Source organism: Pogona vitticeps, chromosome 2 (assembly GCF_051106095.1).
Source record: "Pogona vitticeps strain Pit_001003342236 chromosome 2, PviZW2.1, whole genome shotgun sequence".
NCBI classification, from domain to species: domain Eukaryota; kingdom Metazoa; phylum Chordata; class Lepidosauria; order Squamata; family Agamidae; genus Pogona; species Pogona vitticeps.
In genome coordinates this window covers 24,506,512-24,532,289 of record NC_135784.1, presented here as the reverse complement: position 1 = coordinate 24,532,289, position 25,778 = coordinate 24,506,512, and the positions used below count along the sequence as shown (strand labels likewise).

The 25,778-nt window shown below is 44.4% G+C and overlaps 1 protein-coding gene across 9 annotated transcripts in view; it reads left to right on the top strand.

Moving 5' to 3' along the window:
• LOC140704054 (E3 ubiquitin-protein ligase TRIM7) overlaps window positions 1-25,778 on the top strand; it is a 104,703-nt gene that overhangs the window by 10,608 nt on the left and 68,317 nt on the right. The window contains exons 2-7 of one of the 9 annotated variants that reach the window (XR_013542681.1): window positions 3,026-3,121; window positions 6,994-7,224; window positions 7,905-7,927; window positions 9,115-9,329; window positions 10,559-10,591; window positions 15,308-16,276. The exons of 1 other annotated variant lie outside the window; for it this stretch is intronic. Coding sequence is in view for 7 of the 8 variants with exons in the window: in XM_078388584.1 (XP_078244710.1) it covers window positions 3,026-3,121; window positions 6,994-7,224; window positions 7,905-7,927; window positions 9,115-9,329; window positions 10,559-10,591; window positions 15,308-15,825 (1,116 nt within the window). In the remaining variant the exon portion in view is untranslated. Of the gene's footprint in view, window positions 1-3,025; window positions 3,122-6,993; window positions 7,225-7,904; window positions 7,928-9,114; window positions 9,330-10,558; window positions 10,592-15,307; window positions 16,447-23,888; window positions 25,370-25,615; window positions 25,712-25,778 lie in introns of those variants that run through there. 7 more of the 9 variants (XM_078388587.1, XM_078388585.1, XM_078388584.1 and 4 more) reach the window with 7 other exon arrangements.

Here is a 25,778-nt window from a genome sequence, read left to right as displayed (position 1 = left end):
TGGGATCCGAAGTATTCAAACAGAAGCAGATGGAAGACCCTACTTTGGCTTCTTTGAGGTCACAAGCCGACGATTACGCCAGACAACCGGTACAACAAAAAGTATCCTTTTTGTGGGAGAAAAATGGATTGTTATACCGGGAATATTTCCCAAAGTCGAACGAACAGGCGGAACCAGTACAACAACTAGTCATTCCAAGAGAGTATAGGGAAAAAATTCTACAAATGGCCCACGATAATCCAAGTAGCGGACATCTGGGAATCCAAAAAACGTTAAGCAGGATTTCACAACATTTTTATTGGCCCGGAGTTTCTAAAACCGTCAGGGACTACGTTAGTACCTGTGATTACTGTAAAAGAACAGGGAAACGGACTGAGTGTACAAAACAAAAATACTATCATGACAAGAAGGCCCGTCACCGAGAGTTTGAAGTGGGTGATATGGTACTTGTACTAAACCCGCTCAGACCTTCAAAATTGGAAGTAGTCTGGGAAGGTCCAGGGGAAATCATACAAAAAGTGGGAAATGTGAATTATCTTGTGAAAATGTTAAATTCATCCAAGAAACCAATTATGTATCATGTAAATAGTTTAAAAAGGTATAGAGACAGATCAGCAATGGTGTATCAGTGTCAGGTGGCGTGTTTTAAACCAGATAATGAACTTACGGACATGGTAACTAAATGGGGTAAAAGTCAAAAGATTGTTCCTAATAATTCTAATTGTAAGAATGTGGGGAGAAAAATCGAACATAATGTAACAGATCGTTGAAAAATGGTATGCTGTAATATGGTTACCTTGAATTTATGTTTAAAATGAATTAACTTATTTTTCTGTATACTCATAGAGATAGTTAGCTATAAGAACAAATGTGTTACTGGTTACTATTAATCATCTTGTTTACTTGTCTGTATATTGATAGAGATAGGCATTACTGTTATGAATTTAATACTTTGTTAAGATAAATTTAAGTTCACATGTAGTCTTGTTAACCTTTCATAATCAAATGTTAAGTTAATAACAAAATAAGAACTTTAATAGTCCTGTATTTTGTATCTTTAAGGGGGGGGGTGTCATGAATTTGATTATGAAAATAGAATAGAATTGTATTTCATAAGATTTATTTCAGAGCTGCAATGAAAAAGCTAGAAATCTGCTTGTGTCCAGGTGCTAATTAGAGAGAAAAATGTACAAGGTCAGTTCTTCTCCACTTAAAGAAAAAAAAAGTTAAGAAGAGCAAGCTGACCCTTATCTTATCTCAACTCCGATGGACAAGGACATAACTTCTTAATTTAAGAAAGATGGGCGAAGAGAGACAGGAGGAGAAGGAGAAGGACGGAGAAGAGATGGAAGGGAGAGACGACACACCGAGAGAAATGCAGCCGACAGGACTTTATTTTGAGATTGCGTAAGAATGCTTATTTAAGATATAGTTAGACAGTTCATTATTTTCACTTTATAGAGGAAATGACTGGTGGCTAAGGCTGGGGGTTATTTTGGAAATAATTTGGAAATACTGAATGACGTTAAAATGAGCTTGTTGAAATGATATCTTTTGTAATAAAATATAAAAAGACAAATTGTCTGTAAGCTGTCTCCTTGTTTAGACCAAGCTACTGTAGTAAATTGGATATTTTAGAACTAGGATTGTTTTGATCTGGCCACATTACACTACCAAATGAGGGTCCTAAAGTAATAAAAGAGGAAGAGCAGACCTTCCAGATTGTTTATTTAAAATCGAGACAGACTTGGGTGAAGGAGTGAGAAGTCGCCTAGAGCAAAATTACAGGACCCGATTTTGCTGGCAATAGGGACTGATCATTCTGAATCCCTCTCTGTCTCGTGTAAAGGCAGTTCTAAGGAACGCTTTTACCACAGTCCGCATAGTCAAAGCTATGGTTTTTCCAGTCGTGATGTATGGAAGTGAGAGCTGGATCATAAAGAAGGCTGACCGCCAAAGAATTGATGCTTTTGAATTGTGGTGCAGGAGGAGGCTCTTGAGAGTTCCCTGGACTGCAAGGAGAGCAAACCTATCCGTTCTGAAGGAAATGAACCCTGAGTTCTCACTGGAAGGACAGATCCTGAAGCTGAGGCTCCAGTAATTTGGCCGTCTCATGACAAGAGAAGACTCCCTGGAAAACACCCTTATATTGGGAAAGTGTGAAGGCAAGAGGAGAAGGGGATGACAGAGGAGATGGGTGGACAGTGTCATCGAAGAGACCAACATGAATTTGACCCAACTCTGGGAGGCAGTGGAAGACAGGAGGGCCTGGCGTGCTCTGGTCCATGGGGCCACGAAGAGTCGGACATGACTTAACGACTAAACAACAACAACAATAACAACAATGGACATATAAGCTCCAATGACATATAAAAATTGACTTTGATTTGTATTATTTGTAAATTTGGTGATTTACTTTGTAAGGGCCTCGTAGCGCAGTGGTTAAACTATTATATTGCAGCCAAAACTGTGCTCACAACCTGGGGCTCAATCCCAGGTAGCCGGCTCAAGGTTGACTCTCCCTTACATACTACCACGGTCAGTAAAATCCTCATTTACAGTAAAAACCGAGCTCGCTGGGGGAGCAAGATGTATCCTGCATAATTAACTTCTAAACCGGCCAGAGGGTGCTTGAAGTGCTATGGGGCGGTATATAAGCAGCACACTTTGCTCTTGCTTTTTTATTTTAATTCCTAAAGGAACCCCCGAACGTGAAGTGCATCGGGGGACCCAGAGTTTAAATTCAGCCCTGGATGGAAGCCGGGGTAAGTATCTGTGTCTGTGTGTGAGAAAGATATAATAATCTCACTTTCCTAGGACAATGCAACTGTCCTTAGAAACAAGATGAGCAGTTTCAGACAGCCTTTTTTTAAGGACACGGAAATAAATCCATCAACCGATGTGGAGGGTACAGTGGGCAGTCCAAGGTGAAAAAGAGCCCGTCCCTCCGTGATTGGGAGGAAGCACGTTCTTCAGTTTTCCTTTGCCTCTGAATTTAACATGGACTTCTTTTTTTACCTTTCAGGATCTCATCTCCAGCCGCCTGAAGCTTCTAGAGGAGGAGAAAGCCAAAATTTTAACATATAAAGCCAAAATCGAAGAAGAAAGCCAAGGCTTACTTGTGAGTATCGGTGTCCTTAAATAGAGATCAATTTTTAAAACCATCATGTGGAAAATGCAAATATAACATGATCGGAATCCAGAGCCATGAGCCAATCCTCCTTCCTAGCACGTTGTGAGCTGACCCAACCCAAGCTTTTAAAAATATCTTTCCAGTCACATGTTTGGCACCAGCCAGTAACCACATCACACCTGGTGGCTAAAGAATCCTTCTCTAATTACGTCTCAATCCATAGTTCTTCTGGTTCATGGTCTACTGAATTTATTACTGAAAACGTGTTCTTTTTGTGGGCTTTAGAAATATGTCAGAATTTTTTAAAAATACTGGTATCTGAAATTAAGAGTACACAGTCAGTGCTGCACTCTTGAAATATACTCTTGGAATTCTTTTGGCAGACCTGCTTCCAATTACATAGTCTGTTTGATTAACCTATATTGGCCAGTCATCTCTTCAGTTGTTTGAAGCATATATTTGTTTGAAGGCAACTACAGATTGTTGTCTCCACCGACCTCTACCGGTAGTTATCCTTGTAGTGTTGGTCTCTGCATCCAACCCACACCAAAATCAAGGCATCAATCCCTAAAGCATCCCTGGTTGATGGCCATCCATCCTCTTGTCTAAAGAACTCCATGAAAGGATAGTCCCCCTCCATCTCAAGTATTTGTAAAAAGAGACCCATAAATAAATAAATTGCCCATCCTCTTCTGCTAATGCGTTTGTTACTCCTGGTATGGATGTACAGTGGTGCCTCGCATAACGAGTGCCCCGTTTAATGACGAATCCACATAGCGATTTTTTTTTTGCGATCGCAAAGGCATTGCGATGTTCCCCATAGGCCCCCGGCGGGCGCTTCGGAGCGGCCGCGGGGGAGGGCTCCCCCACCGTCGTTCCGAGTCCCCGCCTAGCATTTCCAACCAGAATGCCCCATTGGAGAACCAATGTGCATCGGGCATGATCCTGCAGAGCCCTAGGCACGCTGCAGGAACCGCGGCCAAGTCCGCCACATCCTCGCCCTCCGTCCGCCACGTTCGGCAACGCTCGTTCGCCCACCCCTACTTCGCTGACTGCCGCCCCGTCTCCCAAGGGAGCCACTGCGCTCCAAGCGCAGAGACACTGAGCTGCCAATCAAGCGGCAGAGAGGCATCCCGAGCTCGCCAAGCGTAGCGGCGCGGCCCGCCCCGCCCTCCCCCCTTTGCCCGCGCACGGAGGCACCCCTGCCTTGCCGGGCATTGGCTTCGTGGCCAGCGCCGCTGCGTCGCATCTTCCGCCTGGCTCCTTTCCTCCCCTGGGGCAAAGCTTTCCTCACTGCTCTTCCAAGCCGGGAGTAAGAACGTGCCCCTTGCAAAAGCTCCGAGCGTTGGTGCAGGATCTCAGAGATCCTTCGTGACAGCGTTTGGGGCCGCCGCCGCCGCTTCAGTAGCTGAGAGTGGCTATAAATTCGGATGCATTGGGTAGGGCTTGCAAGTAGGCAAAAATCATAGGTAGCATTAAAAAAAGTGATGGCAGCGCCGTGGCTTTATAAAGATCAACTAAAACACCACCACATGCAAGTAAGGAAGGTTTTCAGTCACTAGAAGGATTTTTTTTTACAGGTTGTGTGTTATCGAAACAACAATAAAAGGGGGGGGCTGGTGAAAGGAAAGACGCTGCTGAGAATAAAACCCTTTTCCGGCAGCAGCATCTTGGTGTCCCTCTGGTTTCCTGTTGGGATGATGGGAGAGTGAAACTTCCCTCTGGAGGAAATCCTTATGAAATCTGAGAACTGCATCTCTATGATGTGACCTTAGAGTTGGCCCTAACGAAGCGGCCAGGCTCCTATGGAGTTAGACCAACGTGCCTTACAATGTTCAAGCCCCATTTTCACACAGCTGATTGGCGGTTCCAAAATGGCCACCGCAACCATTTTCACACACTGCCCTCGCTTACCGAGGCGGCGAAAATGGCGGCGCTACGGAGGATCTTCGCACAACGGTGAGTTTTCGCCCCATAGAAATGCATTAAACAAAGTTTAATGCGTTTCTATGGGGTTTTCCCTCCCGCATTGCGATGTTTCCGGATAGCGACGATTAATCCGGAACGGATTAACGTCGCTATGCGGGGCACCACTGTACTGTATCTTACCCTGGTGCCATACACTAGCTTAAGTGTTTCACCTGCTAGGAATCCACACTTGCCATAGAATCCAGCTGGAGGGAATTGCTTTCGACCTCTCTCAGAGCCTCACCATGATATGACGTGCATCGAAGAAGAGGGACTGATAATTAAAAAGAGTTAAAGAAGGACATTTGAAAAGTTGATCCTTTTAGATGAGGGGATGGGCAAATTCCAAACTATAAATTCATGCCTCTGGAGTTGGAGAGGTGCATCCATTCCTGCACCCGAATATGAAATATATTTCTTAAATCTTTTCAGCTATTAGAGCTCACTTGTATCATAGTGGGAAAACATTTTTAAGGAAAGTTGAGGATGCAAGATCTAAGCTCTCTTAACATGGCAGAATATCACCACCACTCCCAGTGCTGAGACAAAGGTGTCAATGCAAGGGAACATTTTCATATATAAAAATGTAACTTTTGCAGCTCCTTCATGGATTGCTGCCTTGTCGTGGCGAAGGGGCTTGAGTAACTCAGAGAAGCTATGGGCTATGCCGTGCAGGGACACCCAAGACGGACAGGACATAGTGGAGAGTTCCGACTAAACGCAATCCACCTGGAGTAGGAAATGGCAAGCCACTCCAGTATCTTTGCCAAGAACGCCCCATGATCGGAAACAAAAGGCTAAAAGATATGACGCTGGAAGATGGGCCCCTCAGGTCAGAAGGCGTCCAACATGCTACTGAGGAAGAGTGGAGGACAAGTACAAGTAGCTCCAGAGCTAATGAAGTGGTTGGGCCAAAGCCGAAAGGACGCTCAGCTGTGGACGTGCCTGGAAGTGAAAGGAAAATCCAATGCTACAAAGAAGAATACTGCATAGGAACCTGGAATGTAAGATCTATGAATGTTGGGAAGCTGGAGGTGGTCAAACAGGAGATGGCAAGAATAAACATTGACATCCTGGGCATCTCAACCCTGAATGCTCACTTGAAGGACAGATCCTGAAGCTGAGGCTCCAGTACTTTGGCCATCTCATGAGAAGAAAAGAGTCCTTGGAAAAAACCTTGATGTTAGGAAGGTGTGATGGCAAGAGGAGAAGGGGACGACCGAGGATGAGATGGCTGGACAGTGTCTGCGAAGCAACCAACATGAACCTGACACAACTCCGGGAGGCAGTGGAAGATAGGAGGGCCTGGCGTGCTCTGGTCCATGGGGTCACGAAGAGTCGGACACGACTAAACGACTAAACACAACACAACTTTTGCAGAGTAGGATGAAAGGGGGGCTGGAGGCCCAGGAATACAAAGGGCTATGATTGATCATTGGGGCCACATGCTATGATTTAACATTGAGCTATAGATAGATGGAGATACAAAGATGGGGTTGGGAATGGATTAGATATAGATATATAGAGAGAGACACACACACACACACACACACACACACACACACACACACACACACACACACACACACACACATATATATATATATATATATATATATATATATATATATATATATATATTTATTTATTTATTTATTTATTTTCATACCCCTCCATGGCTCTCAGCTGAAGTCTCTTTTCTGCCTACAAATCCCAACTGCCTTAGCCAGTGTAACCACCATGGAGGGTTACGGGAAGGAGCAGGAGAAGGATGTGGGAGGGCACAAGTACCAACCCTGTTATCATTTTTGGAATCTGACTTTTTGAGACCACCCTTTACAGGCGCTGCCATCAGCCTCATTCCCTCCCCCTTTCTGACTCTCCAACTGCAGAAAGAGACAAAGGCAGAGATGGAAAAGACAAAGGAACAATTCAGAGAACTTCACTCCTTTTTGAAAGAACAAGAGAAGCTTCTGTTGGCCCAGCTGGAAGAGGTGGAGAAGGAGATTGCAAGGAAAAGGGAGGAGCACCTGGCCAGGCTCTCCGAGGAGCTCTCCGCTCTTGGAGGTCTCATCCGGGAGATGGAGGAGAAGCGTCAGCAGCCCCCAGGTGAACTCCTGCAGGTAAGACTGGCAGAAGGAAGCCAGGCTGCTCTCCAGGGAAAAACTGGTTCTGTAAAACTTTCGTGGCTCAACCTACAGAAGGAATCACTAGATCCAGTTTGATGTAGAGAGAATCAACTTAAGTACATACAGAAGTATCGAGACAATCAGGTCAGTGTGTTTACCTCACTGTGGACTAAACATTGATGGGAAGACCTGCAGTTTTCACTTCTCTGCCAATGCTTCGATTCCAAGCCATGCATCATTTCTGCCTCTTCTTCTGAGCCTCCCAAAAAGAGCAGGTTAGACTCTCTTGGAAACTGGTCACCAGAGCTGCTCTCATCCGTTGCTTCAGAGCTGGAACGCTTCTCACGGATGACAAACACACAGAGACACACAAGGAGACACAGGCCCCATTTTAAGTGGTTCTGCTGCCTTCCAAGAATCTTTTGCCCTAAAAGAGAGGAGATAAAATATCTGCCACCTTAACCCTGATCCTTCAGATACTTCTTACTCCCTTGTGGTAGTCCAAAGGCAGCCAATGGTTTTTTAAACCTTTCTTGAAGGAGATGATGGATCTCTCCTTCTGATTGGGGTGGGCTTGCAGTGGAAAATAAGAAGGGCCTGTGGTTGTCTCCCCACAGACTGATGAGGTTAGAATCACTGAGTTCCCTCTTCTTCCTCTTTTTTCCTCCCTCCAGGATGTCAGAAACCTCTTGCAAAGGTGAGTGGAGCTGCTCTTTTTCATCAGGCCTTGATAATCCTGGGAGGGACCTTTGTGGAAGGAAAATGGTCCCAAACTCTCCTGGAGAGATGATGTTGGCTCTCAACTGTTGGGAGAGGTAAGAACAAAGGGTTAGGCTCAGGACCACCTCCTCCGTCCACCCAGGGCCACGGCCAGAGCACAATCCTTTCCTCCTCCCCCCCAAATGGCTCCTTCCTGCCTTCTTTGTTTTTCCAAGTCATTCTGCTGTGACTGGTTTTAAAAATTACACTAAATGGGGAATTTGTGAATATCTCAGTACATATTTGTTTTTGAGTATCTGTTATTGATAGGATCCTCTGAGGGTCACTAATTCTAAGGGTTGCCATAAGTTGGAAGTGGCTGAATAGAACACAGGAAAAACAGTAACATGTTTCATAAGCTCTTTCTGTGTGATACTGGACAAAGAATATAATAACAATACAGGAAGAATATTACAAACAAAAGCTTCACAGAAACACAGAACATTTGGAGTGGATGATGAAGCCCTAAACTTTTCTAGGCCGTGTGAAAACCTTTGGGAGCAGGAGTTGTAGGTTGTATCTCCTCTCTGTCTATAGGTACAAAAAAGACTCTTCCTGCTGATAACACCATTCGGCAACAGCTATTCATTGTAATTAAAGACACCTTTCTCCACTCCTGCAGCTCCCAAGTAAGTTGAAAAAACTGTGGGATGGAAGGAGGAAGTTTTAATTACTGAATTTCATCCTCTCTCGATATCATCCACCTTTCACAGCGATAGCTATGGAAACTGAGTTTCCTGGGATTCCTGTTATTCCTGCCTTTAGTTGTGAGGCAGAATTGAGGACCCTTGGTCTCTGAGGGTTTGATCCAGGGAGACAAATGCTTGAACCAACTGCTATCACCTGTACCTCTTCAAAAGCCATTTTAAGCCATTTGAAAAATGGAAAGAGAAAGTGCCAAGATGCTGCTGGTTTGCAGTTGCTTCATTCCTTGGGGGAAAGGAGAGGGATGGAAGGTCTAAGATCAGAGTTAAAACTACAAACGTTGAACACTTTTTGGAGGAGGAAGGAAGAAAAACACATTTTTTTTTCATATTTTTAAACCTGAGGAGCCTTGAGGGCTACAAAATGCCTCTGGGTTCCACGTGCAGCCCAAAGACCACAAGTTGCTTCTGCTTGTTTTAGGTTTTCTGGAGGTTTCCACTCAGTCCCTTTGTTTTCCAGGAAATTCTGGATATGGTTAGGTGGGTTTGAAGTAACTTTTCCCCCCTCTACCAACAGTCCTAAGAACAAGGAGCCCTTTCAGAATCCTGTGGCTTTCCCTCCTGAGCTGAGGTGCGAGATCAGGGATGTCCGTGATAGGAATCTCTTTCTAGCTGAGATGATGAAGCAGTTCCGAGGTAAGGCAGAGCGCCTGCAAGGACAGACCCTGGTCTGAAAGGGAACAAGAGAAGAGTGTGGTTTTTCTTTTCTTGCATAACGGATGGCAGTCACAACCGAGAAAGCTCTTCCCAGATAGCCCAGCTCTTCTTTCCTTTCCTCCTGAAAGGACCAGACCCAGACTTATTCTGGGAGACTGTGAGGTAGAGTGGGATGGGGTATGTTGTTCTCCGTGAAAAAGGAAGCAGATGAAATGTGGACATTGGGGGGGGTGGCGGAAATCTCCCTCCTGCACGTGATCAATTTCCCTCCTTCAAACCAGGTGCTCATCTGCTCAGTTTGAGAAACTCCTTCTAAAGGTTCCTGGAGTCTTCTGTTTTCAGCACCCTGGAGATTGATATCAGACACATGCGATGGCCAGTTCATTGCTCACCCTCCTGAATGAATTAAGAACCAATGGGTCCTTTTTCTGGAATCAACACATGCCAAGAAATGTTTTCTCACCAGCTTTTCTTTCAAAGAAAATTCGATCTCTTCCTAGTAGCATTTTAAAGATCACCTTATAAATTGTCTCACTTATAGAAAACTAGATGATAAATGTATTGTGTAAACCTACAATGTCAACTCTGTGAGACTTGATCATTTCTTGGTTTAATTTATAAGCTATTCAGAAGTCAGCTGTGGCTGTTAGTCTTCCTTCTATACAACTCCTTAAAAGGGATCCACCCCTGGCTTACAGCATATGGCAGGAGATGTTCTGCATTCATCCTGTTGGAGAGGAACACTGGCTTTTTATGGCGGTAGGGAGATGACGAACCTGATCAGGAGGCTTTCCTCAGGATGATACTGTACGGCATTTCTTGTGTAATAAATCAAACCCCAATGCCATAGGGCTTTGACAAAAGTGTATGGTGTTTTATTTTCAAGGTGGGTGAAACTATGGGGAAAGGGGGAACTTTTCTCAAACTACTAAATTAGCTAGATATGGGTCATCAAATGGTCCTCAGAACTCATGAGATGGACTCAGCTGTTCTTTTAATCGGCAGAAAAACGGAGCAAAGATTTCCTCTTTCCTCAACTTTATCTGCAGATGCCATGAAGCGTCTTGGCTTTGTTCATAAGAGCAGACACTGAATTAAAAGTTCTAAATATTAATGGAAATAAATACATCCCAAATATGTTCGTGGGAGGATATGTTTGTGTATAAGAGGCTCTGCTGCTTGATCTGTCCATCTTTTTGCTTTCACAGATTCTTTGTTGCCTGGATCCCGACTACAGAAAGGTATGTTTCTCATGGCTCCCTACATCTATGGAAGGGAGGGGGTGCCTCTTAGTTTGAGGCTCTTTAGACACGCAAGAACTAAAGCGATTGCTGGTCCCACCAAGAGCACTTGCTTGCACTTTCTTCAGCTGCCCAGTAGAGAGAGGCTCCTCCAGAGCAGGACCGTGGATAGCTCTGCACAGTGTGCAGAAGATACTCAAACAGAGACACTTGGAAGCGATATTGCCCAAATGCAGAAAGACAGAAAAAATATTTTTGCACCTTAAATAGTAACAGTTTTGCTTTTTGGGGGGTGGGATCTCTCCACACTGAGCCTTTGTTCATCTCACCTTGCACCCCTTGTACTCGCATTGCATTCCTGTTTCCACATGGCACAGGCCTGAGACTCGTGTTAACAGAGTCAAGAGTTCCTTTTGGATTTGCTAACCTTTTTAACATCACTGCTGGGTTGCAGTATAGTTTCCTTCGGCTTCCCTGTAGTTTGCTCCAGTGCAGGATCTGCTAAGGTAGACCCTCAGATTCCATTCCTCCGTCCTGGTCCGGAGGCCTTGTAGGTGGGAGTCATCTGACGACCTTTCTTTATGAGGGTGTTCCTGCTGGTCACTCTCCAACTCTCCACGCCTTGCTCCTCCTCCTCCTTAGCTATCTTGGAATACAAGTTGTTCTTTTGTTCTGCTTTTTACATGTTATCCCTTTAACAAACAGCACAGCAGTGAAATCTAAAAACTGGAAAAAATAAGGAAGATGTGAAGGTTTGAGATCAACAGGTGGGAAGGCAGAGGAGAGTCTGGGTTTGAGGAAGTACGTGTTGATCCACAAAACCTTTTAAGGGGCCACAATATTTTGTCTTCTCTTACTGCCAATGTTCAGAACCAGACTGACATGGGGCCTTATTCTGAGTATTGGTACTGCAACCCCATGACCCAAGGCCAAAACTAAGGTCAACAGAGGGTTTGCACCTTATAATTGAGATAGGCTAGATTGGGCTAAAAAGAAGTCTCTAGGGGGGCCAGCATGCTGTTTGCTGTGATCTTCAAATCCAAAGGCCATACAGAATGCAAATGACCCTATTTGGTCTGCAGCAGCCAGCTGCAATTTCCAATATTGTGAAGGGGCCTAACAAGAGATTAAGTACACCCTTGACTCCTTCGAGTGAAAAAAAAAAGTCAAAGGCACACTAGACCCATGAATGTGACTTACTTCCCTTTAAACACAGCACTAAGTTAGGTATATTACAAGTTAGGTATAGATGCCTCTACCTAAGACACATACCTAGACCAGGGAGCTGAGGAAATGTATAATTTGCCAGAATTGTGGCTCTCTTCTTAAGTCACTTCAGGATATTGACAGGAAAGCCTTGTTTGGATTCTTTTCCAGTGATCGGACATTCCGGAACAGCCAAAACAGAGCAAAACAGATAAACTGCAAAGATTCAGAGGCCCAGTTAAAGCTTGTACAAAAGCAACAGATTCCAGCTGATTTTTATTTCTGGAATACCAGAATTTAAAGTGGAAAAATTCCTACATCAAGCAGGGGTTTGAACTTGAAGGCCTCACAGGCCCTTCCAACGTCACTATTTTATATGATTCAATATTTATTCATTTTGTTTCTCTAAAAATGTAAATTATTTTAATTTTAAAAAATCATGCATGTTTAAAAATTATCAGTCTGTGCTAGCAAATCTAGACAAAGAGGAAACAATACTAAAGAAAAGAAAACAATCAAAAAGGTAGCGGTACCTTAAAGATTGTAGTCTTTCCAGATGAGCTTCCATAGATCAATCTATTTTACAAGACATGTTGGGCTGAAGGGAAGCTACAGGGATAGGCCAGTACCTAGAGTGTATACCTGCAGAGGAAGAAATGTAGGTTGTAGATCAGTGTCTGGTGTTAGGCATGGACTGGATGCTGGTGAATAAACTGAAACATAATCCAGTCAAGACAGAGGTACTCCTGGTCAGCCGATAAGGCAGAGCATTTTGTCTGGACCTATTTCGCCCACCCCACCAACCCACCCCAGTTCAATGTCTGTGTATCCAAAAGATTGTGGAAGGAAATGGGGGGCAGGGGGGGATTTCAATGTGGTGGAGGGATTGGTGGAGGGGGCAGATCTTGTTACTTTCCTTTTTTTTATTGTGCACATGCAAATTGGGACTAGGAAATCCAGTATTAAACAATTAAGGGTTCTGACATGGAATTTAGATTATATGAAATTAGGAAAGGTTATGTTATAGTGGTGGTGGACTTTTACTTTGACAATGGACATAATATTGAATAGCTTAATCAGTACAGATAGATCCAAAGGAGATAAAGAAGAAGGAGAAATATCACAATTGTTAGGCATCCTTCAGTCTCGAAAGACTATGGTAACATGGTCTGAACAGAGGACTTGGAACAGCGTCTAGTGTGGCTGAGGAAGCCAATTCAAGAGTGACAATCCCTTCCACACTGAAGACAAACACAGTCTTTCGCTAGTCTAGCTCCCTGATTTTGCTGCTTTTGTGACTTCCTCTTTGCCTTGGCCTGCTGGACAAGGGTCTCTTCAAAATGGGAGAGGCTGTGTTGCAATGCCTGCCTCCAAGCTGAACATTCAGATGTCAGGGTTTCCCATCTGTTGAGGTCCATTCCTAAGGCCTTCAGATCTCGCTTGCAGATGTCCTTGTATCGCAGCTGTGGGCTCCCTCTGGGGCACTAATTCTCCATACAGGATATCCTTTGGGATCCAACCATCAGCCATTGTCACAACTTGCCCTAGGCAACGTCGATGTCTCTGTTTCAGTAATGTATATATGCTAAAAATTCCAGCTTGTTCTAGGACTGCTCTGTTTGGAACTTTGTCCTGCCAGGTAATACCAAAAATCCGTCAGAGGCAACGCATATGGAAGATGTTCAGCTTCCTCTCCTGCCGTACACAAAGGGTCCAGGACTCACTGCAGTACAGGAGTGTGCTCAGGGCACAGGCTCTATAGCCCTGGATCTTGGTATATGTTGTCAGCTTCTTATTGAGTCACACTCTCTTTGTGAGTCTAGAGAACATGGTAGCTGCTTTGCCAATGCGTTTATCCAGCTCGACATCTAGAAAGAGTGTGTCAGAGATGGTTGAGCTGAGGTATACAAAGTCATGAACAACCTCCAATTCTTGTGTGGAGATGGTAAGAGAGGGACGTGAGTCCACACCCTGGCCCATGACTTGTGTTTTCTTCAGGCTGATTGTTAGTCCAAAGTCTTGGCAGGCCTTGCTAAAACGATTCATGAGTTGTTGGAAGTCTTCAGCAGAGTGGGCATCCAATCTTGGGAAGTATTTTAAAAAGGCCCTCCCTGCTAACCAAATCAAAGGCCTTTGTGAGATCTATGAAGGCCACAAAGAGTGGCTGTTGTTGTCCCCACCAGGCCGAAATATTTTGAGAATGGTGTAAGAAAGGCAGAGCTCTCTTGAGATAATGCAACAAACATTATGACCTTGGTACAGGGTTGAGGGAAAGGAGTCTAGTTGAGAATTCCTTGTGCTTGGAACAGGAGTCGTCAGAGCAGCTCATGAAGAAAACTCGGCTGGTACTTTGAGGGCCAATTAAAAGACACCGGGTGATTTGAGGAGCTCTCAAGACCGTTGATGAGGAGATGAGGGGATATAAGTTGGAAGGAAATTAGTTATAAATCATCATCATCTTAGAAAGATTTTTAAGCTGTTCACACTATGCTTTGCATTCTATGCTTGGGATAACTTTGCACATGTTTGTAAGTATAGGCAGCCATAGATGAGCACTTCATTGTTTCCTTGTGAGAAAGCCCTACCAGGCCTTTGGCTCTGTAATTCCATTTATGCTACCTAATTATGCTTTTTTGTATAATGCTGCTGGAACATTTAATCTTTTGTCAAGCTGTTATCCTTTGCTACTTCTCTTTTTTAAATAAAGTTATAAAAATTTACATGAGATACGAAACCAGCCGGTTTGGATGCTCAGACAGGTTGCGAGTTTTTTCGGATTCTTTTGAGTTTTAGGCAGGGTTGGTCTGCAACGCGGAGCCACAACCTGTGTGTGTGTGTGTGTTTTCCCTGAATCACCAAGGAATAAAGTCACTCAGAGTGTGCTGGGGGAGAGCCGACCTTGGGAGGCCTTTCCCAATCACCAGCACGCTGACCTTTTCAGGACAAAACCTGTCCAGGCAGAGAAAAGGCTGTGTGATTGAGTGGCGAGAGGATCTCTTGAGTAAACCTTCACACTTCCCATCTGGATATGAGGCTACCTCTGGAAAGTGTTTGAAAATTTCAGTGGATCCAAAACACGGCGGCCAGAGTGCTACGTGGGCCTGGCTACAGGGGTCGCACAACCCCGCATTACAACGGTTCCACTGTCAGCCAATCTCTTTCTGAGCACAATTCAAAGTGCTGGTTTTTACAGGCCACACACAACAAAAAGGATGGAGGCATTGAGCGCCGACCCCCACCCCAAACCCAGATGCCAGTTCAGTCCACACATAGACTCTGGCAGATTCTAAAGGCAGCTCAGGCGTCAATCAATCTTTTAACTTCAATGGGGCCTCAGAATTTCTTTTTCCCTGTTTATTATTCAGAATGTTTTTCTCATACATGTTGAGGGAGATTAAAATGGGTGCTTGTAAAAACCTAGCGTGGTGTGTTAATGACACAAGTCACACCACAGTGGTTCTCCCCACCTCATTCTCCTCACTTTCTCTTCTGCTCTTTGTCCCCAAACAGCAAATGTCACCCTGGATCCAATGACAGCAAATCCTTGTCTCTTTCTGTCCGAAGATCGCAAAAGTGTGAGATATGAATTCAGATGGCAAGATTTACCTGACAATCCTGAAAGATTCAACAATCAACTTTATGTGCTGGGATGTGAGGGATTCAGAGCAGGCAGACATTACTGGGAAGTCACTGTGGGAAGTGAGGGAAATTGGGCTGTGGGGGTGGCCAGGAAGTCTGTAAGGAGGAAAGGCTTTGTTGAATGGATAACTAAGGAAGGGATCTGGGCTTTGGGGAGATGGAGAAGTAAATACAGGGCCTCCAACCTTTCTGTTGAAACTTGTCTTTCTTTGAGTGAGAAGCTGAGAAGGATCCAAGTGTCCCTGAACTATGAAGGGGGGCAGGTGTCCTTTCATGATGCTGACACGGGATCCCATCTCTACACCTTCTCTGGAGCCTCTTTCTCTGGGGAGACCCTCCTCCCCTTCTTTCATGTGGCTGGAAGAGGACCCATCACAATCTCCCCTTAAGGCATTGAAGCTGATCTCAAACGGAAATTGAAGGGGCTACTTGGGTCAAGTACTTCTGTTAAGTTCCCCTTTTCCTAAATCTCCCTCCAAGAGATGCTCCTGACCACCCTCCTCCTCAGAAAACAAACTGAATAAATAAGAGGGGGGCTTTTTCTTCCTCCCTTTCCATGGGTCCTTTCCTTCCTCTGCCAGTCAATTCTTAAAGAGACAGTAGCCCCTTTTCCTGCATGTCAGAAATTTCCCCTCTGTATTTTCAGAAGATATCACACCCACAACTCTTATTTTTTGTTTCTATTTCCTCTTTTGTTTTGCCACAACTTCCCAGGTCCTCTTGAGATATACTCTCTTGAACCCTTGGAGGGAGAAAGGATATTTTCTTGTCCTCAAGAGACCCAAGCAGGAGTAAATAATTGTAACTGGTTGTAGGATGTGCCATTCCAGCCCAGATCTCGTGAGTTTAAGAATAGTAATCCATGTGGTATTTCTATCACACAAATATGTTGTGTGTTTTATCATGAGCATGGGCTGATGTGGGTGTGAATGGGCTTGCATTGACCAGGAACAACAGAATGCTATTCCAGTAGATTGAGAAGTGCATCTTAAATAAAGATATTTGCTCAAGTTGTGTGAGGGAAATTTATAATGTCTCCTACTATACCTAAAACACAGTCATCTATTCGTCTCTTTTGCTCCTAGAGAGTATAAAGGTTTGATTTTGTCTAGTTCTTGCAAGATGGAGAATCCCTCATATTTTGATTTCTTCTATAAATGATAATGGCTTGATTTGAGTTTAGTTTCCCAGGAGAAAGAAAGGAGAGAACTGACATCAAACAGATCCACATAATCCCAGGTGGCAGCCCTGGTAGATCACTCTTGATGATATGTTAATCTGGCCCAGGGACAGTGGAAGGAAGGGAGCTGGCGGCAATAGGCTGGGGAGACCATATTGGTGCCTTTGGATCCCCAGTTCCCACTCCTATACAGTGGTGCCTCATATAACGAGCGCCCCGTTTAACGACGAATCCGCATAGCGATGCGGATTTTGCGATCGCTTTTATTTTTCCCCATAGGCCCCATTTCCCCCCAGCTGACCAGCGGGCGCTTTGGAGCGACTGCGGTGGAGGTTTCCCCAGCGGTCGCTCTGAAGCCAGCGCCGCCCAGCTGGGGGGAGGCGGCTGCAGAGCGACCGCGGTGGAGGCTTCCCCGACGGCCGCTCCGAAGCCAGCGCCGCCCAGCTGGGGGGAGGCGGCTTCGGAGCGACCGTGGTGGAGGCTTCCCTGGCGGCCACTCCGAAGCCAGCGCCGCCCAGCTGGGGGAAAATGGCTGCCCGCAGCGTTTTCGCGCCTCGCTTACCGAGGCGGCGAAAATGGCGGCCGGATGGGGGATTCTTCGCTTACCGGTGAGTTTTTCCCCAATAGGAACGCATTAAACGGAGTTTAATGCGTTCCTATGGGTTCCCCCCCGCTTAGCGAAGAATCTGGATAGCGACAATCCTGGAACAGATTAACGGCGCTATACGGGGCACCACTGTACCTGAATTCACACTAATGGGAATGGGAGATGGGGATCCGAAGGTATTATTAAATATAATACCTTTATTATAAATTATTATAATATTAATTATATTATTATAATACTATAATACTACTAATTACGAATTATAATTACATATAAATATTAAATATATATTTAATAAGTTGGGATAGGGTTTGGGATACAGACGGTAAAGGGAAATGTAAGGGGGGAAGGGGGAGAGAAACACAAAATATACTGACATCCTGTCTATTCATATTGCAATATCAAAATTCAAACTTTCTGCTTTTCTACTATTTGCTGCTGTCCAGATTTTAATTCATATTTACATCCTAGTTTAGATCTCTGTTATTCAAGCTCTATCTAGTGACTCGAACCATTTATAAAATAAATCCCGTTGTTCAGCTGCTTTTTGTATTGGACAGTTTTTCAACACTTCTGATAGCATGTCCATTTCTGCCGCTTCTAGTATCTTCTCAATAAGTTCCTCTGGTTTCGGTATCATAGTCTTTTCCAATTTGTGGCATAAAGAATTCTGGCTGCAGTGACTATATATATATATATAGTCACTGCAGCCAGAATTCTTTATTTATTTATATATATAGTCACTGCAGCCAGAATTCTTTATTTATTTATATATATAGTCACTGCAGCCAGAATTCTTTATGCCCCAAATTGGAAAAGACTATGATACCGAAACCAGAGGAACATATTGAGAAGATACTAGAAGCGGCAGAAATGGACATGCTATCAGAAGTGTTGAAAAACTGTCCAATACAAAAAGCAGCTGAACAATATATATAATTAACCACTTCTTAGTCTTTTCTATGTTGTCTGGAATCATACTCAATAGAAACAGTTCTGGAGTTAGTGGAACCTTACAAAGCAATATTTTTGGTAACAAAGTATGCACTCCTATCCAATATTGTTTCGCTACTCTGCAAGTCCACCACATATGATAAAAGCTTCACACTTCCAACAAACATTTGTGACACATCTGTATAAATCTTTGACAATTTTTCCGGAGTCATATGCCACCTGTAAAAAATCTTGTAGATGGGTGGTATAGAAGCCAAATAAATAAAATCAATAAATACTGGGATGCCACTATGGGGGATGAAGGAGAATGGGCTCTGGGGGTGACCAGAACGTCTGTATGGAGAATCTCAGTTCTCAACCCAAAGTCTGTTCAGTCTGGCCTGTGGGAAGATGGAGAGGTGAATAGGAGGCCGCTGGTTTTCCTGACAATTTTTTCTTCCTCTGAATGGGAAGCTGCCGAGGATCTGGGTGTCCCTGAACTGTGAGGGGGGCAGGGGGCCTTTTATGATTTTGATACAGGATCCCATGTCTACATTATTTCTAGAGCCTCTTTGGGGAGAACCTTATTTCCTATACATAGAGAAGCCTTCCTCATAATCTCACTACGAGGCATAAGCCGACCTCAGAGGGAAATCTGAATTGGTCAAGTGTCTCCTTTCCCTTTTGCAAATCTCCCCACAAGAAAGACGTCTGACCACCACCTTCCCCTTATAACAATATGAAACTGTGATCCAATGCAGTTTCCTCTCCCTCTCGTCTGAAGTGTGTTGAATGGATGATACATGGAAGCCAGGAGGTTTGAACAAAAACTTTTTTGGGGCAACAAAATGCTTCCTTTAACGTCGACAATGGATTCCGTCTCTTGCTTCAGAGAGGTAGTGTCTTGTTTTTGATCGGTGAACCCTAAGAAGCCCCCTTCTAATTGTGTAAGGGGAGGACCATTCTTCTACATGTCTCTGGACCACCTTCTTTCTGACACCTCCAAGCTGTCGACCGATTAGGATTGTGAGGACATAACACAGTTCTCCCCTATTTCATATGAGAACTGATGCCACTTCTGTGGAACGCCTGATCCCTCGGTTCCCTCTGAAGCTGACCTTATTGGGGAGGGTGGAAAACCCAGTCCACCTGTGGTCCCATTCCTTTTTGCCCAGGTTTGGTCTCAGCCTTGGCCTGAAGGGACTCCTCCCACAGGGTTTCCCAGGGTGGTCTAGACAGGGCTTGTTCTCCTGTTTCTGAGCCTCTCTTCCCTTTCTTCTGTCTTGCCCCAGTAGGGTGGCTTCTTATAGGTCTTTCTCCTCCCTTCCCTCTCAGCATGCTCCCAAGGGAGCTGAAACTCCATCACCTCCCCTGTCCAGGGGTCTCCTGGTACTATTTCCGCCCAGTCCTTTTCCCTCTTCCTCTTCCTCTACCCAACAACCCTTTCCTTCTTCTATCTCCAACTGCCAACCCTTCCCTCCTCCTCCTCTCCTTTGAACCCCCTTTCCTTTCCCGCCAAAACGGGGCCCTGTAGTGGCGGCTCCTTCTTCCTTTGCTCTTCTTCTTCCTCTTCATTCAGGCCCAGTCCTTTCAGGTTTTTCTCCAGGGTGGGCAGTTGTCTCTCAAAGTCCTCAGCCAAAGAGGTGGACGGTACACTTTGTGGAGTGTCCCTTGTGGTACTCCGAGCCTCACAAAAACAAGATGGGAGGGGATCTGCTTTTCTCCCTCCCTTTCCCAAAGTCCTTTCCTCCCTTGACCAGTCAATTCTTTAAGAGACGGCAGCCCTTTTCCTGCTTGTCAGAAATCTCCTCTCTGTATTCCCAGAAAAGATGTACAGTAGTATCCATGGCTCTCTTTTTTCCCCCCTTTCAGGTTTCTCTTGTCTTTTGCCACAACATCCCCGGTCTTGTTAAGACCGTCTCCCCTAGCCCTGAGAAAAATAAATGCAAGAGCCCTAAGCACGAGGAAATTATTCTGACTCGTTGGGGCAATGTCTCATTCTAGGCTGAGTCTCTGAGTTCAGGAAAGGTAATTCCTCTATTTCCCTCACACAAATAAATATGCTGTATGCTTTCTCATGACATGAGTGTGACCAAGAACAACAGAATGGTTTTCTGATGGATGGAGAAACTTCCTCTTAAATATCTCAAGTTGTATGTAAATAGGATTTATGCATACACAAGTCCTGATTCTTACAGACTTCCATATACTGTACATATTCTTTCTGGAACAGAATGGAACATATATTACTTAATCGACAAATGCAAGTAGGGATAGCGTTTTTTGTGTGTGAACTTGCTTAGATGTTTTCTCTTATTTGGTAAATAATAAAAGTAATTACAAAAGCAATGTAGGCATGCACTTCAAAACAGCAACCTCCAATGTTACTACAAGCAACAGTATACACATGATTACAACTCTCATTTTGAATGTGGCTTTGGATCTGAGGAGAGGTTAGTTGTTAGAAACCATCAAGCCGTTTCCAATTTATCCCAACTCTATTGATCAGTGACCTCCAACAGGCCCTGTCATTTTCTCCCTGGCTCAGGTCTTGCAAATTCAAGGAGAAGACATTCTGCATATCATTCATTCATGGGGTCACTATCTAGTCAGAGACAAATTGATGACACATAATAACAACAGCAGAGAGAGCATTCTGCCAACCCAGTGATTCAGTGGATAGCTAGATTGCCAAGTGTGTGTCTTCAACAATGATTATCCTAATGTGCCATATAGTGGACCACTTAGTACATTGCTTTCAGGTTTTCACAACATAAATCATGGAGTTAGCAACTTTCCTGTTATTTATCTTTCTCAAACATTTAAACACTTTTACATCTTAAACATGTGACAGCCATCTTTGACAAGGATAATAATGAAGAGTGCTTCAAATGTATCTGGAAACCAGTCCAAAAAGGCAATTGGACCATTCAATGATAATAGAATTGGGGGGGAATCAGTAAAAGGTTGTGTGGTCCCTCAAAAACCAAACAAAAAAACCCAATACAAATGCAGAAGCTGTAAGGAATTAGAAGACAACTGGGACTTGTAGTCATACAAAGATGGATTCTGTTGAGTTTACTGTATAGTTTGGCTTTAAGCCACTGAATGTTTCAATTTTGCTCTGCTTGGCACCAAGATAAGAAGCAAGGTTGATAAGATGGAGGAGAAGACCAAACACCACATTCTTCTTAACTGGGATGAGATAAGACACCTGCAGTTCTCATGTGAAATACGAGTGAAGAACTGTGTTATGTCCTCACATTCTCAATTGGTTGACAGCTTGGAAGTGTCAGAAGGAAGGTGGTCCAGAGACGTGTAGAAAAATGGTTGTTTCATGTGTGGAATGGGATGGGAGAACAAAAAAGTTTTGTCTTTTTGAAAGAGAAGAGGAGGGAGGATTAGCCCAGCTTCTCTAGGAGTGCTAAGATGTAGCATGTTTGTCAAGATGATTACTTAGGTTAGTTTAGTGGTTATTATTTTAACCTAAGAATAGTCTCGGTTTTGAATTATGGTCATTGCTTAGATATGATTATGATAGATATGATAGATATGATTTTTAAGGCTGCAACTGTATTTTAGTGGAACAATTTTTCTAATTAAACAATTATTCCTCAACAAAGGGCTTATCTCTTGAACAGCAGGACTGCAGCTAATTCCAGTGGAGATAGGAAAGGTCACTAATTGCTACTATATAGAGAGGTCCTACCTAGCCAGTCTGTTGTGCTGTCTAAGGAAGCACACAGCATATGGTTGATTGTCTTGTAAGCAGGCCAGAGGCTCTCTCTCAGGTCTAGCTTGTCCACAGGGCGACCCACCTCTGAGCTTAAAGGACCTGCCTCAGGCACATAAAAGTGGTGGTTGCTTCTGCCTTCAGTGGCTCCGTGCCCAAGATCATTTTCTCTTTCGGGAGAAGTGATTCTGACATAAGCATTCAATACTGTCGTTGCATCACTGAAAAAGTTAAGTTGTTGCCTAGCTTTCGATATTAATCCATCTTCCTCAGGCTCTGTCTCAAAGTTGCATGGCATAGTTTCTGCTAATGCCAGGCAACATTTGAGACAATTTTACCACCCAAAACTATTTATTTATTTATTTATTTATTTATTTATTTATTTATTTAATTAATTAATTAATTAATTAATTAATTAATTAATTAATTAATTAATTAATTAATTAATTAATTAATTAATTAATTAATTAATTAATTAATTAATAAATACCCCACCTATCTGGTCATTGCGACCACTCTAGGCGGCAATGACCAGATAGGCTAATGTAATCGAACGAATTCTGAAGGAGGAGCAGAAGGAGGAAAAACAGCAGAAATGGACATTTTCATTGGCCTTCTCTGAGGTTACAGGGGATGTAACAAGCACTATTGAATGACCATAAGATTGAAAAAAAAATCAGGAGCGACAGGAGTGCCACATTCATGGCCAACATTCATGTTTCCTCTCTACTGTCATTATGAACTCCTCAGGATTCCAACATAAGGTGTGAAGAGGGAAAATGCTTTTGCCAGCCTCTTGAACCCTCTTTCTCTCCTCCAGACATCTCTGGTCACATCAAGAACAAGAAAGCAGGATTCAGAGGGGTTGCAGCTCCATCCGTTTCAAGGGTGGGGGTTGAGGGGTTGTTAATTCTGCTAAGAGCCAGGACCAGGTGAGTCCTGGCAGGAGGAGGACCAGAGGCCAGGCACATTGTCGGGCTAGAGGGGATGCAGAGCCAGTGCCCTTGTGAGATGCTCCAAAGGACCTGGCGCTCTGGATGCCAGTGTGCACTCACCCCGGATGCCAGTGGGTCTGGTAGTGGCTATGGATGGGCATTCAGGAAGTCAGGGAAGTGAACTGCCTGAGTCCAGTTGGGGAGGCAGGCAGATGCCATGGAAAAGGAAATATTCAAGGCCAGACAAAAATATTGTGGCATGTTCAATCAAATATTCATACATGTATATCTACTGGAAGAGAAACCTGGAAGAGTGGGGAGGAGCCCACTGGCCCCCTTTCCCTCGTGATAGCCATGGTGGGCGGCTTTGACTGGGGCAGAGGCTAGATTTCATCCCCCATTTCCTGCCCTTTCATGAGGGCCTAAAATGGCTGCCTCAGGACAACCTCCAATGATGCCTATAACATAGATTCTATATTGGCAGCATAAGGGAACTTAATGGCAGATCATAAGGTATCTCTGATCAAAGCCTGTGTGGAATGACACATTCATAAACTCATGTTTATGAGTAGACTATGTCTACATGGGCGGCATATAAATGCAATAAATAAATAAATAAAATAATAAATGTCTTGGTTTCAGGTGCCAATCCCTTGATTTCAGCAGTTGGCACTCACTAACAAATATGCAGTCTGCACATGCCCAGAAGTCCTTGTTCTTACCTCCAAGGCCGTGAAAATGGCTTGGAATTTTATTAAAATTACATTAATGTCCAATAATGTAGTACTTACACTCATCACTCTTTTCTTCCCTTTCTTGTGGGAAACAAAATGGTCCAATGAGATATGGTTTCCCAGGAAGATGATCCTGCTTCTTCTATCAAATGGGGGAAGGCTCCCCAAACACAGCGGAGGCCACTCTGACCCACAACCACAAGAGGTGCCTCCGCCTGGTCCTGGGGATGGGCACCTGGGGCCACCGCACGCCCTGAGCCCTGAGCGAGGAGGAGGCCAAGGAGGCTGACACCAAACCACCAGCCGGCCCAAGGTGGCAGCTGTGTGGAGACGGCCAAAGAGAGGAGCAGAAAGGCCAAGCTGTTGGAGGGAGGAGGTGGAGGGGAAGGAAGGCCGGTCGTTTCAGAGGGAGCCTCAAAATCTCCTTCTGACAAGGACTACAAAGCGCCCCCTTCTGCATGCTGGGCTCCCAACATGGTTCCCCTTCAGGAGGCTGCCTCAGGACACAAAATGGAGGAGGGCACCTCCTTCCCCCACTTTCTCAGAGTCCCAGAAATATTGCATTTGAGCTCATGGGAGGAAAAGCAACTTGCAAGAGAAAGCTCTGATGTGGTGAGGGGCAGGCAAGCAGGGGTTGTGAAGCAAAGCCCGGGAAGTGAGCAACCGAACCGCTCTTTCCCAAAAGGAGGTGAGGGCAGGCCGGGAGCTTTCACCCCCATGGGAAGAAAAGGGTTTGGAAATGAAATGCTTTCTTCATTTCCACAAAAAAAATGTCAGCACAGTCTTCGATTCTGAAATTGGAGCTTGAGAAACATAAGAGGTTCACTTATGGCAACACTTTGCAGGGTTTTCCAGGCAGAGAAGGGTCAGAAATGGTTTATTCTTCCCTTCTTCTTGGGGTGTGTGTTTGTGTGGGAACCCTGGGACCGTGCAGCTTGCCTAAGGCCACACAAGCAGACTCTACTTGCAGGAGCTATGGGTTGGGATCAGTTGTAGTTTTAGAACAGGCAGCCCTGTTAATCTGTGCAAGCATATCAGGCAAAATCCGAAGAAACAAGGCAAGACAAAAACACATGTGGCATGTGAAATCCACTTGGCCAGACATGTGGAATCAAACTTCCAGCCTCTGGCTCCACAACCATAGATCTAAACCACAGTTATCTTCAGACCAATTTATAGCTTGGAAATATTTCTCTTTCCCTTAATCCATTCCCTTTTTTCTTGGTCCAGTCCATCTGTTTAAAAAGCCTTCTTCGCTGCGCCTTGTTTTCTCCTCCTCCTTGCATTTTTTTCACATGCTGAAGATCTCCCGCTGACAGATTTACAGGAAGACTAACACCCATTCTCTGAAAGCGGGAAAAGTTAAGTTTGTGGGATGAGATATGGCTGCTGCTGCTGCTGCTTCCCTCCAGGGCTTCTGCGAGGAAGCCACTTGCTCCATCTGCCTGGAGTATTTTGAAGATCCCGTCACCATTGAATGTGGGCACAACTTCTGCCGAGCCTGCCTGACCCAGAGCTGGGAGGGGTTGAAGGGGGAAGAGGTTTCCTGCCCTCAATGCAGAGAAAAAGTCCGAAGGAATCTCATCCCTAATCGGCTGCTGGGAAACTTTGTAGAATTAACCAAGAAGCTCAGTCTCCAAGGGGAAACGAGCCCCACCGAGGGAAAGGGGAAAACCTGTGGGAAGCACCGTGAGCCCCTGAAGCTCTTCTGCAAGGAGGACCAAGCCCCCATCTGTGTGGTGTGTGACAGATCTAAAGAGCACAGGAATCATGATGTGGTTCCTCTGGAGGAGGCTGCTCAAGACTACAAGGTAGCAAGCAATGTTTAATCTGAAACAGAAAGAGGTGCTTCAGACATCCTTTTTTTAAAATGGATACAGGAAAGATCCATTCATCAGGGTGGGGAGAAACTCACCTCCAAAATTTCAAAGAGCCGAGGGGACAAAAGAACCAATTTGAAGGGTTCAGTGAGCTTCCCCTTCTTTTAATAGGGAGCAAGCATATTCTTCAATTCTCCTTTGCTTCTGAATTAAAATATGGACTTTTTTTCCTTTTAGGACCTGATCTGTAGTCACCTGGAGGTTCTGGAGAAGGAGAGAGCAAACATTCTAGCATGCAAAGCAGAAACAGAAGAAGAAAGTCGAGAGTTACTTGTAAGTGTCATTTGGGAAGCAGTTCTTAAACCAATACTGGGAAAATAACAAAGATCAATAATAAGGA